Source organism: Rhinolophus sinicus, chromosome 16 (assembly GCF_057876585.1).
Source record: "Rhinolophus sinicus isolate RSI-liver-muscle chromosome 16, RSI-T2T, whole genome shotgun sequence".
In the NCBI taxonomy this organism is placed as follows: domain Eukaryota; kingdom Metazoa; phylum Chordata; class Mammalia; order Chiroptera; family Rhinolophidae; genus Rhinolophus; species Rhinolophus sinicus.
Window position 1 is genome coordinate 48,327,398 of NC_142516.1, and position 17,335 is coordinate 48,344,732.

A 17,335-nucleotide genomic window follows, 5' to 3' on the forward strand; every position below is an offset into this window, starting at 1 on the left:
GCTTTATTTTAAAATTTTATATAATTCTGATTTTACTATATTTCATAATATCACTCCTCACCCCTTCCAACTGGTGTATATTTGTGTGGTTTTGTTTTCATGAATCCTCCCAAATCTTGGGATACCCTAATGCCTGGATCTCCAGAAATATATTCACTCAAGAATGATAAAAACATAACTACTAATAATGCAAAGAAGAAATACCAAAATAAGAAGTCTTTGTTTCTTCCTTCCTTCCTTCTTTCTTTTCATCCATCCATCCATCCATCCATCCTTCTATCCTTTTGTCCATCTTTCTATCCTTCCATCCATCCTACAAACACTTACTCAAGGCCTACCATATATCAGAGAAATAGAGCTGAATGAGATAGCCATGGCCCTGTTCTCAGGGCATTTACAGTTTCTGCATGGCAAGCAGAGGGATCTGGCAAATCTCAAGAGACTAGAAAGATACTCGAGATTTCCTGTGACATGGAATACTCATGCCCTGGGCCTCTTCTTTTTGTGCTAGAAACTGATGTAAGAATAGCTAACTTCAAGAGCACCAGGCTGTGCTCCGGAGTTCACAGTGGAAAAGTTGGTGTGACAATGATGGACAAGTCATGTTGGTACTAGGAGACCTGGATTCAATTCCAAATGTCCAGAAAGAGATGGATGTATACAAAAGGCTTTAGCAATGCCCTGGCATATACTAAGTGCCCATTTAAAAAAGATAACTATTATTATTGTGAAAAACTCAACAGAGAACACATTCTCAGAAACAATAAAAATTGTTATATTGCCTGATTCTATTTAACAAATTTGTATGGCTATTGACATTAGCTTTCTAAAAATACATAATAAAAGTAATAGTAATACTCAAAATGGTGGTCAAGCTTGTAGCTCTTCCAGGTATTCACAAAGAGAGTAATTCTTTGGTGTTACCTATAACAGGACAAGCTCTGAGCTGTGACAATTTATACACTTCCCAAGTGGTATGACTTCTTAGAAAACTGATGACAATGATGGGAACTAGTAGCACATCATCAACAAATGCCAAAAAAACTTCAAAGTTTTTGGTTTAGATCTTAGTTTTAGTATTTCAGTATATCCCCTTTTGTGTACAGGAATAGGTATAGATTTCTTCAAACTTAGAACTTTAGAAAAGTAGCCACAATGCCATTGAGGTGAACCGTTTTCTTCCATTGAAATCTGAGGATTTATAAAGTGTTCTCTTCTCTTTCTGTAAAGCAGTTTTCCAGGGCCCTTCCTAGGAAGTGGGTGCATACCTGGTCCCAGCACAAAAGATTATTTCGCTTCTCAAATGACCTTGGTTCTCTGGCAGAGCAATAAATGCAGATTTCCTATTGTCTAGGGCCTGGGCTTTTCCATAGGAGGGAAGCCTGAACTTTGATCCTGTCACCAGCTTGTTACCTTGGAATGCCCTGGGTGCTCAAGAGGCCAGCAAGGGGACTTTCCACCCAGGATCTATCCTGCTCATCTCAGACAAAAAGCCTGGCATTCTTGAACCTGAGGCAGATCTGTAATTTCAAGCTTTCCTGGCACTAAACTATGCATTCCTAGTTGGTACACAGCTCCATGCCTCAGGGATACTGAACAAGGCCTCTACTTGAAAAGGCCTGGTTAAATTTGAGAAGCATTTCCCCAGTCTCAGGTCTAAAACCTTTCCGTCTCTCCACTTTCTCCTCCATTAATTAGGTAAATTACTTGATTCTGAAAACCACATCCCAAGGTAAAAAGGAAGCTCGGGTGACCAGTTGACTTTTACAGGTTGGAAGTGAAGGTCAGAGGGCCCACATGGCTTGTCCATAAGTGGAAGGCAAGGGCCTTGAATGTAATTTTAGCCTCACATTCCTGGGCCTCTAGACTTCCGGGACCACACCTGGTGTGGTATCTCAGGCAGGAGACCTGTCTTTTAGTTCCACTGTAATCTAATTCAAATGGAGGCCTTTTCTGGGCTCTGGAGCCGTGGGTGAGTCACATAACTACTTCTTGGGTTCAGGAGCTTCATCTGTCAAATCAGGCTAGCGTCACCTGAAACTGAAGAATGATGGAGGACGCAATACCTTTAAGACACTATATACTGAAAAATCTTTTGTGCTCCTTGAAAGGAAAATGATAGACAAATATAACAGTGAGAGATTTTTCAAATTCCCTTCTAGTCTAGCTTACATGTTTCAATCAGCATAACTGTATGAAAGCAAAGCTTACTGAAAAGTGTCTGCAAGGGGACCTCCCTACTATACAGACCATGGTTTCCTATTTCCAGTTGAGTCAAGTCCCAATGTCTAAGCCGGGCAGGCAAAGGGCTTCAAAAATTGGCCCCTCCTCACTCATATTTCCAGTTCTGTTGCATGATACTCCCTTCTCTACCCTACCCTATGCATCAGAGGTGAGTAAACTTCGGCCCATGGGCCAAATTTGGACTGAGGCCTATTTATGTAAGTAAATTTTCGTTGGAACACAGCATTCTCATTTGTTTATGTATTGTTTATGGCTGCTTTTGTGCTACAGTGGTAGAATTGAGTAATTGCGAAAGAGACAGTATGTAGCCTCTTAGTCTGCAAAGCACAAAATATTTACTATTTGGCACTTTACAGAAAAAGTTTGCCAACCACTGCTATAGATCAGTCTTTTTCAGACATTTCTGGCCATGACCCAAAACACATACATTTTGCCATGAGAACTATGTACATGTAAATTTGCACATGGGTATCTATAACATTTACCTTTACTAAACACACTGCATTCTGATCGGTTTTAGTCTATTACATTTTCTTAAGAGCTGTTCATGACACTACACTAATCTCATGATCTCACATGAGTCTTAATTTATATTTGGAAAACACTGCTCTAGACAAACTGAACAACTGGCTACTCACAACACACGGCCCCTGCTTCTCCCACCACTGTGCCTTTCTTGACATTTCTCCCTCCATCTGACAAGGCCCTGTCCTTTCATCTCTATGTGCACAAATGATTTCCATTCTTTAAGAACTAGCCCAACTTCTACCTCTTTCATGAAGTCTGCTTTGAACTTCCAGTCCCAAAGCATTTTCTCCTTTTCCCATTTCCCATCGTATTTTGTCTATTTCTCTATTGTAGAACTTTAAAGTTTCTGCTCTGTGGAGGAGTCACCTGTGTACCTTTCTAATTATGTACCCTAAAGGTCTTGAGTTTCTTAAGAGTATGGTCTTAAGCATTTTGCATTCTATATACCATATAATACAGTGCCTTGTATAATATAAGTACTTCATACATGTTTATTAAATTGAAGTAAGCAAATATTTATTACTAAGGGTATAAATGTAATACCTGGATTGATCCTTTGATTTTAAAGACTATAATTATGGGGTAGATTAGAAGCACTCAATAAATGCTTATAAAGACAGAGAGAGAGAGAGAACCTGGACTGACCAGTTCCATCCCAGTTGTTAAATTTGTGTTATTTGAGTAACCAGAAGGTAGAATTATTATATACAACATAGAACCAATGAGTGTTTGAGTCAGTCACTGGTTTAGACCCCAAGAACACAAAAGGAGAAGGAAACTGTTCCATTTGTTAGGGCCTTAGCAGAGAAAAGCTATAAGAGTTTTAACTGTCCTGAGTAGAGCTGCCATCTATACATTCTGAATTTACACAGTAGTACTTGAGAGTGCTTGGCACGGTTGCTCTTTTTCCAAGGAAACAAAGATGCATACCATCCTTCTTTCACCATTGATGGTAATGCTACTAGAATCTAAAGGACTTTGGTAAAAGGAGAAAATTCCCCAGGAGGAATGTGCTTCAGGAACCCCAACATAACCTGAAATTCTGTCATTATGACCAGCTAGAGTGGTTTTACTGCAATCTATTTAAGCATAACCAAACAGTACTTATTCCAAACAGAAATTCAAGAACGGTTTGATATCAGTAAATTGATCATGATATTTCATTACATTCACATAATAAAGGAGAAAAATACATACTAACATATCACTAGATTCTAAAAGGGCACTTGATAAATCTAACAGCCATTTCTAATAAGGTTCTAAGTAAAGGGAGAATAGGGGGAAAAAATCTACAAAAAAGGATAGATTTTAGCAATATTTAAAAGCAATCATCAAAATAGATGGTAAAATATTAAATCCATTTCCATTAAAATCATGAACTACTACAATTATTTAATATCACTTTGAAGACTAATACAATAAGAATATGAAATAAATGATATAAATGTTAGAAAAGCAAACAAAAAAAATCTTTTAGTCATAGATTATGTGACTGTACACCTAAAAAAAAATCCTAAGAGAATGTAGAGTTTTTAGAAAAGAAAATGCTATAATTAATAATAGAATGTGCTGAGGTGGATGTGAACCAGATAAAAGGCATTTTAATAAATAACTTCTCTTCATATAAGCACTAAATGAATTAGAAAAGGAAATGAGGGCATCAACATTAAAATCAAAGCTGTTACAAGCTCTACAGCACATATGACCCCGGTCTCTTTAATGAGTAAGTTAGAAAGAGAAAATGTGGAGGAGAGAAATGCAGATTGAAAGAGACTTAAGAGATATAAACCAGTTATAATGTAAGACCATTTGGATTCTAATTGGAAAAGATGAACAATTAAGTTGTGGGGGGGAAGAATAGGAGAAATTAAGAAATTACTTTTGCAGTTCCACTTCTGCATTTCTGTATAAGATATGGAAATCTACAAGAGACTTTTACTTCAATCCCAGTAATAATAAAAGGCCAAGAAACCTAAAAAAAAAAAAAAATCATAATTTTCTTGAACTCATTAGCGATCTGAAATCACAAGGCAATAAAGTAAATTATGTAGTGACAAGCCCCTCCAAGGAGAGAAAGGACATAAAACTGTCGCACTTTTAGCAGAGAACAGGAGAAAGAGGATGCTTCTATATACGTTAATAATAATAGTTTTAGAAAGTCTTAAAGGCCAAGAATAGCATATAATGTTGTTTAAAATTGCTTGGAGTGTCAAATACAAGGGACAACTTCCAAGTTATCTCCCACAGGCCTCTGCAGGGCACTCACAAGAAACAAACAGGGCAACTTGGTGGTGCTGGTGGGGCAGGAGATGACCGACCGGCTGCTGAGAGGCAAGCATGAGGGCCTTCCAGTTCCCCAAACCTTTCTTTCAAGGACACAAAAGCCTTAAGCTGCTGGATGTACGAGCAGCAAACCGCCCCCTCTCAAGGGCCCAGGCAAAGGTCCACTACTACCGGAATAGGGGTTGGAGTAAAATCCTCTACCCCTGGAGAAAGGGGAGGAAACCTTCTTGGGTCCAGAACTCCACACCAATACTAAGCGGAGGTCTGTTGCCACTGGAGAAAGGACAAGCACCTTGTGTTAGAAGTCTATTTTGTATTACAGGCATGCTGTAACTGCTGGAAGCTGTGAATGAAACAGAAACACGGAAAAATCTCCTCCAGCACTTCATTCAGCACGTAGTAAAAATATCCCACTTCTGGAAGAATTTGAAGCCTGTAGTACACTAAACATTGTAGTAGAAACAACAAAACCCAAATCCAGCTCAACTCCTGACTAAATTAACTTAATCTTGCATACTAATGGCTGGATAGAAGAGGTGTGCCCATTTCTGTGTATAAATATTATGTACTTGAGTTTCTACTATTCTTATATACATACTGTCCAGCATTCAGTGAAATATGAGATACACAAAAAAGCAAGAAAGAACAAACCTCTGTTTTAATCAAGAGATAAAGCAATCAAGAGAATCAGAATAAAGAATGAACCAAATATTAGAATTATCAGACGGAGTTTAAAATAACTGTTCAGTGAGCTAATGAAAAAGATAAACAACATGTAGTATAAAACATAGATAAACACATATAAACAATAGGTATAAAAATAATTTCTTCAGAGAGGTGAAATTATGTTTAAAAAGTCAAAGAGAAATGCTAGCAATAAAAACACAGTATCAGAGATGAAGAATTTCTTCAGCAGGCTCATCAGTAGATTGGATACAACTAAGGAAAGAATCAGTGACTTAAAGATATGCCAATAGTGATTACCTAAACTGAAACACAAAAGGAAAAAAAGTAAACAAAACCAAACAGTGGATGTAAGAGCTCTGAGACAACATATGAGTATGGTCAAAATTCATCTATCGTATGTGTAATTCGAGTCCCAGAGGAGAAGAGAGCGAGAATGGGAAAGGAGAAACATCTGAAAAGGTATAGCAGAGAATTTTCTAAAATTAATGCAAGACAACAACAGATCGAAGAATCCCAGAGATCCCCAAGCAGGGTTTTAAAAAAGTACACACACTCAGACATATTATAGTTAAACTGTTGAAAACAAAAGAGAAAAAGGAAATATTGAATGCAGTCAGAGGCCGGGGCTGGGGAGAATTTCAATGGAGAGAAACAGAGATAAGAATTAGAGGCCACTTCTTAGAAACTATGAAAGCTAGAAAACAATGAAGTGACATCTTTAAAATACTGAAAGAAGTTATTTTTTTAACGTTTGAGGTATGAAGATGGTACATATTCTTTTTCTCAGTAGCTGTTTAAGATTCACGGTAAGGCTTGCTTCACAATAATCATGGAGGAGGACTCCCCTTGTGGATGAGGGTAGAGATCAAGCAAGATTGACCATGAGTTTATGATGGTTGAAACTAAGTGATGAACATATGAGAATTCAGTGTACTATCCTCTCTAATCTTAAATTTCCATAACAGCAAATTTTTTAAAGAAATGAAAATTTTTTATAAAAAAGAAGAAATGGCCAGAAGAGATAAGTGTATCATAGCACATATCTTACTGGGTTTCTTTCTTTCTTATTTATTTATTTACCTCTCATTAACTCTTCCTCCAGTCTCCAAACTGGGGTCACAAACTGCAGGCCCCCTTTTCAGTAACATCAACCCCCCCAGCGCCTACCAGTGCCAAAGCTCTCTTCTCCACACAGAGAACACCGTCCCGAGTCCATCAGGTTTGAGAAGAATCGCCATCCAGCTGGGGTCTCGTATACAGGGACCTTCATTGATTTGGCCACTCTGAAAAATGAAATGCGAGGCAATGGTGAATTCTTATGTCTCCTTTCCTTTATTTTCTCAGCACAAAAGGAAGTCTTTAGGCTATATTAATTCCACAACTAGATTTCAGGACATCCTGAACAAAGCTGACAGTTTTCAGGAAGTCAAGCCATAAGGTAGAGAATGATAAATAGTCTACTCCAATGGTTCTCAATTTTGTTTTCTCCACAATACAAAAAACATTAATGCAGAGAATATTCTCACATTTACGTTGCCATTCTATAAATGTTTCTTTATCTATGTGATAAAATCCTACATGGGGATCTCAAAATCTAAATTAAAATGGTATTTGGGTACAAACACTTTGGAATATTGTTTCACAGTATCTATTAAAGATGAATATGCACATATCCTATGCACCAGCAATTGAACTCCAAGAAATTACTAATGACACGTAATGGACACTGCTCAACTTCGACCCCAACACACACACACACACACACACACACACACACACACACACACACTTTAGGATTTTTAGGGCTGGAACACTCATTTTACCACCTGCTAGGAATGTTGATGGATGACAGCTCACAAATGTGGCCTCCACTCTTTGTGGAAGAGAAATGTCTCACGGGAAAACACTCTCCCTTCCCTGGGTCAATCCACATCCAGTGACTGGTGAATGAAGGACATACAAATGTCTAGCCTCCTTGCTTCTAATTGGCCATCGTAAGTGGCCATTTCAGCTCCAGAGCTCCCCATAGGTTGTCTGAGGCCTTTGTTGTAACTGCATCACAGTCTAGCTTCTCTCTGTGTCCAATCCCTCTTTCTCACCCCGCCCCCCACTGGTGTTGATCTTGAAGGCAACTCTGATCTTTCTTGGTGGGACGGGGAAAAGACATTTTTTAATTATTTATTTTTTTCAGTTGCAGTTGACATTCAGTATTATTTTATAGTCGTTTCAGGTGTAGGCAGCTTTGATCTTGATGGCAGAAAGAAATAAACTTCCTTAAGCAAATCTCTCTCAGAGCTGCTTCTGGGGAAACCCAGTGTGTGACATTATTCAACCGAATGTATACATAAGATTTTACAAAAATTATCATAGAATCTCAATTCACAACAACTGAAACAATCCAAATGTCCATCAAAGTGGAATGGACAAATGATTTGCAATTTATAACACAATACCATAAATGCCACTGAATGAACTATTGCTACATGCAACAACTTGAATGAATCTCACAAACATAATACTGAGTAAAAGAAACCAATACAAAGGACTATACACTGTGTTGTTTTGTCTAGATAAAATTCAAAAACAGCTCAAACCAATCAATGCTACCAAAATTCAGGCTCGGAGGATCAAAGGGATCAAGTGTTTTATTCAGATCCCACAGAGGTAAAAGGCAAAGCTAGAATTTGGACCCACGTCTGCTTAGTTTCTGCTCATGCTCCATTCCCCTACATCACGCTGTCTCCCCAAATATTTTAGTGCTTAAAAGGGGTATGCAGATCTCCAAGCACAGTGGGGAATGAGCTGATACCACAGACATTGGCCTGAAGAGTTTTATCTTTCCCATATGCAAGCAACAAAAAAAGAGAGAAAAAAACCACCAAATGCCTGCTACCAGCAAGGTTTAGCTCTCTGAAGGCTGTAAGTATGGAAGGTGGCCCTGGAAAGGAACCAGTGAGGGTGTTTTGGTGAAGAGGAAGAAAGATGCACATAGGACAAAGGATACAATGTAACAATGATTTCTTTAAGTGTGGTTTATGGCCACAGTTAAAGGGGAAAAAAATCTAGAAGTAAACGCCTCCCTTCCCATAAAATCTAAATATAATCAATGTGCTCAGGATCTTGAAAAATTACGGGCCAAGTCTCTTTCAAGTTTGCATTGGGGAAAAAAAAAGGCACCTTTTAAGATGTGCGGGTGTTACATCAAAAGTTCTGTCTTCTCTTTATTTCAACAGTGTCTAAGAAAGATGTACAATCATGCTTACATCCTGGTAGGAACAATGAAACAAATCCATCCCAAATTATAGAGCAAAGGCAAATATTCAGAGTCATTAATTTCATGGTCAGAAGCTCAAGGAAAGAGAAATAATTCACACAGAATCACACAGAAGCTTTCCAGAGGCAGCACATAGTAAAGTCTGGGTCAAAATTAATTTAGCAAAGCTGAATGCATATGATCCCAAATGGAACATGCAACATGGGGCAGAGGTGAGGGTAGAGGGTGTGGAGATGTATATTCTCTGGCCAAAACATTCTTGTCGATTCAAAGCCAAGTTGGCAGATCTGAAGGGAGGGGAAAGGATTTCCCCAGCTCCCACCCTTCCCAGTTAATCACTCTCACGAGGTCATTAAGCTGAAGGCTGAGGCTGGATTTTAAAGGACCGGATACTTTTACAGCTATGAGCCACAGTGGGAGCTATGCAAGCTAAGATAACAATGTGGATAATTAAATTTTAGGATCTTGAGCACAAGTTGATTGTGTCCTAGAGTCAGAAAGGAATTTCTCTCCCTCCTCTCTCTCCTGCACTTGGGATCCATCCCAAACAGCATTCAGCAGATACCATTCTCTGGACTGGTTTTTGGCAGGAGGCCCCTAGGGAGACTGGAGACTGTGAAACTCTGTGGGACAAAAGCGTAAAATAAAGCTGCTCATGCTGAGGGTCTGCACCCTTCTCCTTGACTGCTGCCACCATGTTTTGAAGATAAACATAAAAACTCACTGTCTAGGAAAGACCAGAGCTCAAGGAAAAGAAAGAAAATGAATCTGGCCCACAATTTTCCTACAAGTGGGAGGGAGCCCTAGTAGCCAAAAAAACATGGTAGATATAAGTTCCTCAGTGTGGATTTTAAAACGTCTGAAAATGTGGCTTCAGGTTAGAAATAGCTTCAACCTATCTGTCTAAGTTTCTTCCATGATACTCCATACGTGATCCTAAAAAACTGGGCCATCTCTTTTTTTTTTTTTTTCGATTACAGTTGACATTCAATATTGTTTTATATTAGTTTCAGGTGTACAGCATAGTGGTTAGACATTTATATAGTTTACGAAGTGATCCCTCAATAAGTCTAGTACCCATTTAACACTATTGTAATATTATTGGCTATATTCTCTATACTGTACTTTACATCCCCGTGACTATTTTATAACTGCCGATTTGTACTTCTTAATCCCTCACCTTTTTCACCCATTCCCCCAAGCCTTCTCTCACCTGGCAACCATCAGTTTGTTCACTGTATCTATGACTCTGTTTCTAAAACTGGACCATTACTTATTTTTAAAATATGCCCTTGCATTTTTTTTTTTTCTGTTTACTTGTGAGTCCTTCTTTGTGCTTTTTATTTTACCTGCATTAATCTTCCTTTCCAATCTCTGTCAAAATACTTCACGTTGCTACATGGCCTATCTTTCATGCCCTGCCATCATGAAACCTGTGGCAAAGGCTGCTAGGTGGTCAACAAACCCATCTCTTCTCTTAGACACACAGCTGGACTACATTTCCCGGCCTCCCTCACAGTCACTGGTGGCCACATGGTAGAGTTCTAGCCAATGGAAATCGAGTAGAATGACATACACCCTTTTCAGATCTGGCTATTAAAACTTTCTATCCTCCATGTTCTATCTCCTTTTCCCAGTTGAATGTGGACAAGCCCAGCAATCCTAGAAGCTACATGTTGAAGGTGGTGGACCCACAACATGGAAGGATCTGGATCACTGAATCACCATTTGGAGCAGAATGAACCACCAATCAGGAACTCCGGTTTTTAACTTTTGATGACTGAGAAACAACCTTTGCTGTGTTTCATTCGTCATAGATTTTGGAATTAGTTTTGTAGTAAAAGCTCCATTATCTTAACAAATACTATCCTTCTCACAGCCACAATCAGTCTGAAGTAACCCTTCCTGCAGCCGTGCTTCCTCTTGGTATGGGCCTTTATGTTCACTTTGTCATTGTATGTGTTGCTACCTCCTTCACACTTTGCCTCAACATAGAGACATTACCTCCACTGACAATGAGTTAGAAGTTCTTTGAGGTAAGGACTGCATTTCATATACCTTCATAGTTCTTCAATGTCTAGGGTAATATAGGACCTTGTCAGACTTGCACTCAATAAATTCTGTACAATTCCAGCTGACTAATATCTATTATTTAAGGTGTGTTTTCAATAGCAGAAGGAAAAGTATCTATTTTATGGTCTTTTCTCCTTATAGTTTCCTAAAAATGTAACTAAGGCATCTCTGCACGTTTTATTTAAATTAGTCATTTTAAGCAAAGAGAATTTCTCCAGGCATTAATTAGTGGGCCTATCAAGATGAGACAAAGGCATTTCTTGGAATAAGGATCTTACAGAATTAAGACAGTGACCAATGAGAATCAAAGATTTGAAGAATAAAGGTTTCTTCAGCTTGCAAAAGAATAGCCCAATAAACAATGCCTGATTATGTCAAGTGCATGAGCCATACCCAGCTGCTCTTGAAATCCTGCTTCAAGAAAGTTGTAATACATTCAAAGAGAACAAGATCCAGGTGCTTCTTCCTTTTGATTTATTGTCAAATGTCCACTATTTTGAGATCCAGGCAGAATTCATGGTTCGATTTTCTACACGCTGAACTCTCAGTCCTTTTTTTAAAAGCCCCCAACTGCATAGACTAGAAGATATTTGTATCACATATATGCAACAAAAGGTTTAATATGCAGTTTACATTTTAAAAACTCGTATAAATCAATTTTTTAAAAAAGGTAGCTAACCTTTTAAAAGAGGACGAAAGTCTTGAACAGGCACTTAACAAAAGTGAATATTAAAGTGACCAATTGGCATATGAAAAGGTGCTCAGCATCATTAGAGATTGGGGAACTGCAAAGTAAAAACCACACCCACAGATTAGCTGAAAAGAGTGATATTGCCAAGTGCAGGTGAAGATTTGGAACTCTCGTGTATTGCTAAGGGAATGCTACTCAGTACCAACTCTGTTATTACGTGATATATTCACCGAGAAGAATAGCATAGAACAGAGACAAACTCTGGACAAACTGCCACTATATAGAAAAATATGAATGATTATCACGCACACAACAGTGAGTGAAAAAAGTCAGACACAGGGGACTATATACTGTATGATTCCATTTATACATAGTTCAAAAATAGACAAAACTAATCATAAACATTAGTCTATGCAATTATTTTTTAGCTCTGACACCAAAAGCACAGGCAACAAAAGCAAAATTAAATAAGTGGGACTACATAAACTAAAAGTTACTGCACAGCAAAAGAAACAACCAACAAAATGAAAAGGTAACCTATGAAACCTATTTGCAAAGCCTATATCCAATAAGAGGTTAATATCCAAAATATATAAGGAACTCTTACAACTCAGTAACAAGAAAACAAATAATCCAATTGAAACATAGGCAAAGGATCTGAATACACATTTTTCCAAAGAAAACAGAAAAAGGACAACAGATATATGAAAAATTGTTCCACAGTACTAATCATCAGGGAAAAGCAAATCAAAAGCACATTGAGAAATCACCTCACACCTCTTAGAATGGCTATTATCAAAAAGACAAAAGATAAGAGCTGGTGAGGATATGGAGAAAAAGGAACCCTTGTGCACTGTTGGTGAGAATGTAAAGTGGTACAATCACTGTGGAAAACAGAATGGAGGTTTCTCAAAAAAATTAGAAAAAGAACTATCAAACAATCCAGCAATCCCACTTCTGGGTATGCAGCCACAGGACATGAAAACAGGATCTCAAAAGATATCCACACTCCCATGTTCATTGCATCATTATTCACAATCGCCAAGATAGGGAAACAACCTACATGTCGGTTGACACATAAATAGATAATGAAGATGTAGTATTATGTATATACAATGGAATACTATTCAGCCACAAAAAATAAATCCTGCCACTCGTGACAACATGGATGAAACTGGAGGGCATTCTGCTAAGTGAAATAAACCAGACAGAGAAAGACAAAATACTGTATGGTATCACTTATATGCGGAGTCTAAAAAAAATAATAAAGTCAAACTCATAGAAAGTAAGTTGTTGGTTGCTGGTGGCTGGGGGTCAGGGCAATGGGGAGCTGTTGGTCAAAGGATACAAACTTCCAGTGATAAGATGAATAACTTCTGAGGATCTAATGTATCGCATGGTGACTACAGTTAATAATATGTATTATATACTTGAAATTTGCTGGGAGTAGCATTCTCACACAAAGAAATAGTAACTGTGTGAGGTGATGAATGTGTAAATTAATTTGATTGTGGTAATCATTTCATAATGTATATAAATATCCAATCACGTTGTACACTTTATTTTACAATTTTATTTGTCAATTACACATCAATAAAGGTGGGGGGAAAGCCAATCATTGGAGACAGAGGTCAGGATAGTGGTTCTCTCTGGGATGGAGGGAGGAAGTAGTGATTGGAACGGGGAGCAAGGGAGCCTCAGGACGGCTGTTCTGTTTCTTGATGTAGACGGTCACTACATGGATGTGCTCACTTTGTAAAGAGTCCTTGAGCAATGCATGAGGGGTGCCTTTTCTTTATATATATTATACTTCAATTAAACATTTATATAAAAGAAAAAGCACTGTAGTATTTATGACTAAGTGCATGTTTGAATTAGTCGTGTTTATATAATCTGAAGAGATAAATTACTGAAAATGAAGGTTTAGTAGCATTTGGATATGCTGGTTAATGTCTAGCAGACATTTAACAACACTACCCTTAAATTCATCCTTTAGTATTTTCATATCCATGAGTTCACCCCCAGGCCCCTTCTTTGATGTCTGACACTGCTGGCTGGCGGTGCTCTGAGGGAAACCGGCATGTGTGGGTTTGCATTTGAAAAGCATTTCGAAAGCAGCCTACTCACAAACATGAAGTAGGCCCAGTTCAGCCAGGCCTTGTTTTCTAACAGCAAGTCTACTCTTAAACTCATCTTTTGCATGGAAAAACTCACACGTTCAGGCAAAATAATATAAAACATGAGGCTGCCATAATAAGATGACCACAAAAGTTTTTCAACGTTATATATAAACTTGAGCAGAGAGCTGCTGTGCCTGGGGCCCATTGCATCGCAGACTGGTCTAAACCTCAAAATTCACATACTAATAACATCTTCCTTGCCTGCCTTATCAGGGAGGTTTGTAAGGATTAAATGAGATGGTATAGAATGAAAAAACAACTGCAAAATGCCTACAGAGCTTACAATATTATCACTGTTCTTGGCGTTGGATATTTCATTTAACATAAAGGGACAAGAACATATAATTTAAAGAATATTTACAAGAAAAAGTGAAAAATAAGTGCATGTCACATGCTCTCTCTAAACTTTGAGATTTTTACTATTTGTAAAACAACTAGGTGGACCCCAAAGCAAGAGGCTTTATCCAGAAGCTTCTGTACTTTTATCTAAGTAGGTGTCATGGGGGATATTTAGGATCCTTCCCAGTTATAGATTTTAAACTTTGTTAGGAAACATAAGGCAGACATATTTCTAAGGATCTTGACTTTACATGAAATAAAATTTTGGCTGTGGGAAATTGACTAAATACCCAAGAGAAAAATATGTAAAACTGAAACAATCACAGGTTCCCTCTCTTAAACTAGTAAATAATCTGGAACCTATGTCTGGGAATTAACAAGTGTTTGTGTTTATAATATTGATGCTTGAGCACTTTGATGTAAACTGCTTCTGGCTCTAATTATTTTCCAAGAAGAAAAATTGTTGGGGGCTAGGACTGGAGAATGTTAATCCCCATGTCTTCCAGCTAAACTGAGAGATAAAGAGACTGTCAGCTGTCCTTCAGATTCCCATGAGATCGCTCCCAGAATAGCAAAAACTAAATCATCTCTTGCCTTTTGTTTTGCTTTGAATTTTTGATTTGTAGACACTTTATTGAAGCTTAAGGAAAAAAAAAAGCTTATCTAATACTCTTGGAAGATTTAGAATCAATTCATTTACTCCTATAGACAAAAAGTAGTGAGCATTGATGCAAGAGCTCTAAACTCACTAAACAATGCTTCTTCTCTTTCTTAAAACCTTTTCTTTGTCCTCTTTTCTGGATTCAATTAGCGTCTTTTTCTGGATGGTAATATCAAAATCTTATTGATCGTCTGTCATAAAACAGGAAAGAAGAGACATCTGGGCATTAGACATTAAATAAATATACAACAACTGTAAAAGGATACACATTCTAAAGGAAGAACAAAGCCCAGAGAAAACTAGAATTTGTATCATGCCGCATCACCATTCTATGGGTAATACCTTGAGCAGAGATAAATATTGAAATGTCCTGGCATTATCAGTTTTCCCAAAGCAAACATCTGTTCCTTGCTCTGGTGTTTCATATTGGATTCAGTTTCAACAGTGCCAAAGGAACCTCAGTGTTCATCCCCAGTGTTCCATGAGTCTAATTATGTCCCTAAACGGACTAATTTAAACCTTTTAGTCTAAAATTTGACAGCAGAGAATTGGCAACTTTATTCCCAAGGGTGAACTAAAGTAAGACTTTGAGACAGAGAGAGAGAGAGAGAGAGAGAGAGAGAGAGAGAGAGAGAGAGAGAGAGAGAAGAATGAGCAGAATATTCTACATGTTGGATCTAAATATAAGAAACATATTGATAAATTTAATCACATTAAAATTTGTAAAAATTTCAATTTGTCAAAGACACCAAAAAAAGGAGGTAGGCCATAGGTTGAGATATATTTGCAATGCATTAAACTGCAGGATTAGTAGCCGACCAAAATAAAGAAGTCCTGTAAAACAAAATGAAAAATTCAAATGACCCAAGAAATTCACAGAGGAGGAAGAGTAATTGGCTAATATAAAAATATATAGTAATCAGGGAATATATAACATCACACTCATCACAGAAAAAAGGAAAAAAAAAAGTCTAATAATGCCAAGTGTTGGTGGGAAATCAGAAACCCAAACATCAATGGCAGCATTATAAATGAGTACACTCACTTTACAGGGTAATTTGAGAATTCCTAGTAGACTTGGGCATGCCCTGTGACCCAGAAAGCCCCCTTTGCCGTATCTGCCCTAGAGAAACTGGTGCACATGTCCATGTGGACACGTGGTTCAAAGACGTCTATTACAGCACTAGAAAGAAAAAGAGTAAAATAGGCAGCAACCTAACATTTTTTCATAGGGAAACAGACAAGCTGTGGTTTATTTATACAGTGGCAAATAAGCAACCGTGGTTCAGGGCTCCAAAGTATAGAATGCAAAAGAGCCACAAATAAGAAATTAAGCACGTACTTCTGTCTTGCAATATTATCTTAGATTCCCACTACTCCAATTATTGGTTTCTCCCTTGTTAGTCCAGCTTGAAAATCTAGTGGGATATCATTCTTATTCTCTAATAAAAAGTTTCAGAATTTGCAACTCTGAAGACTAGGACTAAAGGACTAAATGAAAAAAACGCAACACCTTCTGGTTCAGAGACCTGCTGATGCCACCAGAACCACAGCGGAACGTCGGAGATCGGCCGTCTCCCACAGCTGTGCCTCTGAAGATGGAAGTCAAGTCCATGTACAGGAGCTGTAGCCAGCTATAAGCAATTAGCCTGGCAATTCCCAAGGTTCTTAGTCAGTGCTTCCTGCTTGCATGGATAGAACTCAAAACCTTTTTTTAAATGAAGAGATCATGCTTGTGTTCTGTGTACTCTCAGCATTCCCCCCTTCCTTTCTTCTGCTAAACTGTCCACCAATGTCACCGAGATGAATTTACTAGTTCTGCATGTAGCTCTTAACTGAGACTGTCATTTTCAGCTCCCTTAGGGAGTTCCTGGTTCTTTCACAATAGGAAGACGAAGAACACGTAGGGCCACAGCACTTGAGATTCCAGGTAGACGTGCCTGAGCAGAGACACACACAGACCTTCAGATTGTTGGGGGATCCCCCCGGGCATGCAAGTGGCAGCTGCCCGTGCTGGTTGGAAGACCATGGAGTCATTCTGCCCGATGTTTCATCCCTTCAGGAAACTCTGAGCTGTGGCCCAGGTTGACCCAGGGCCAACAGTGGGTGACCGAGGTTGTTGTTTCCTGGGAAGCCAGATCAAGGCATCAGGGAGCTAAATGAGCTCTCTAAATGGGTTCTGAGAAAAGAAGTGTTCCTCAAGGGACACAGAGGCAGCCACCCCACTTGAAAGGTGCCAAATTCAAGACTGCACTTACCTTCCAGGATTTCTATCCATTACTCAGGATGAGGTTTAATTTTCCCAGTAGATATAAGGTAAGGTCATGCCACATTAATTCTGCTCTAACATTATCTTTTAAAAACACTTCAGCTTA

The 17,335-nt window shown here is 38.3% G+C and overlaps 1 protein-coding gene across 1 annotated transcript in view; it reads right to left on the reverse strand.

Annotated features, from left to right (window-relative positions):
- PGM5 (phosphoglucomutase 5) overlaps positions 1–17,335 on the reverse strand; it is a 178,060-nt gene that overhangs the window by 63,636 nt on the left and 97,089 nt on the right. The window contains exon 7 of the mRNA XM_019730342.3: positions 6,910–7,025. Coding sequence (XP_019585901.1) covers positions 6,910–7,025 — 116 coding nt within the window. The remainder of the gene's footprint in view (positions 1–6,909; positions 7,026–17,335) is intronic.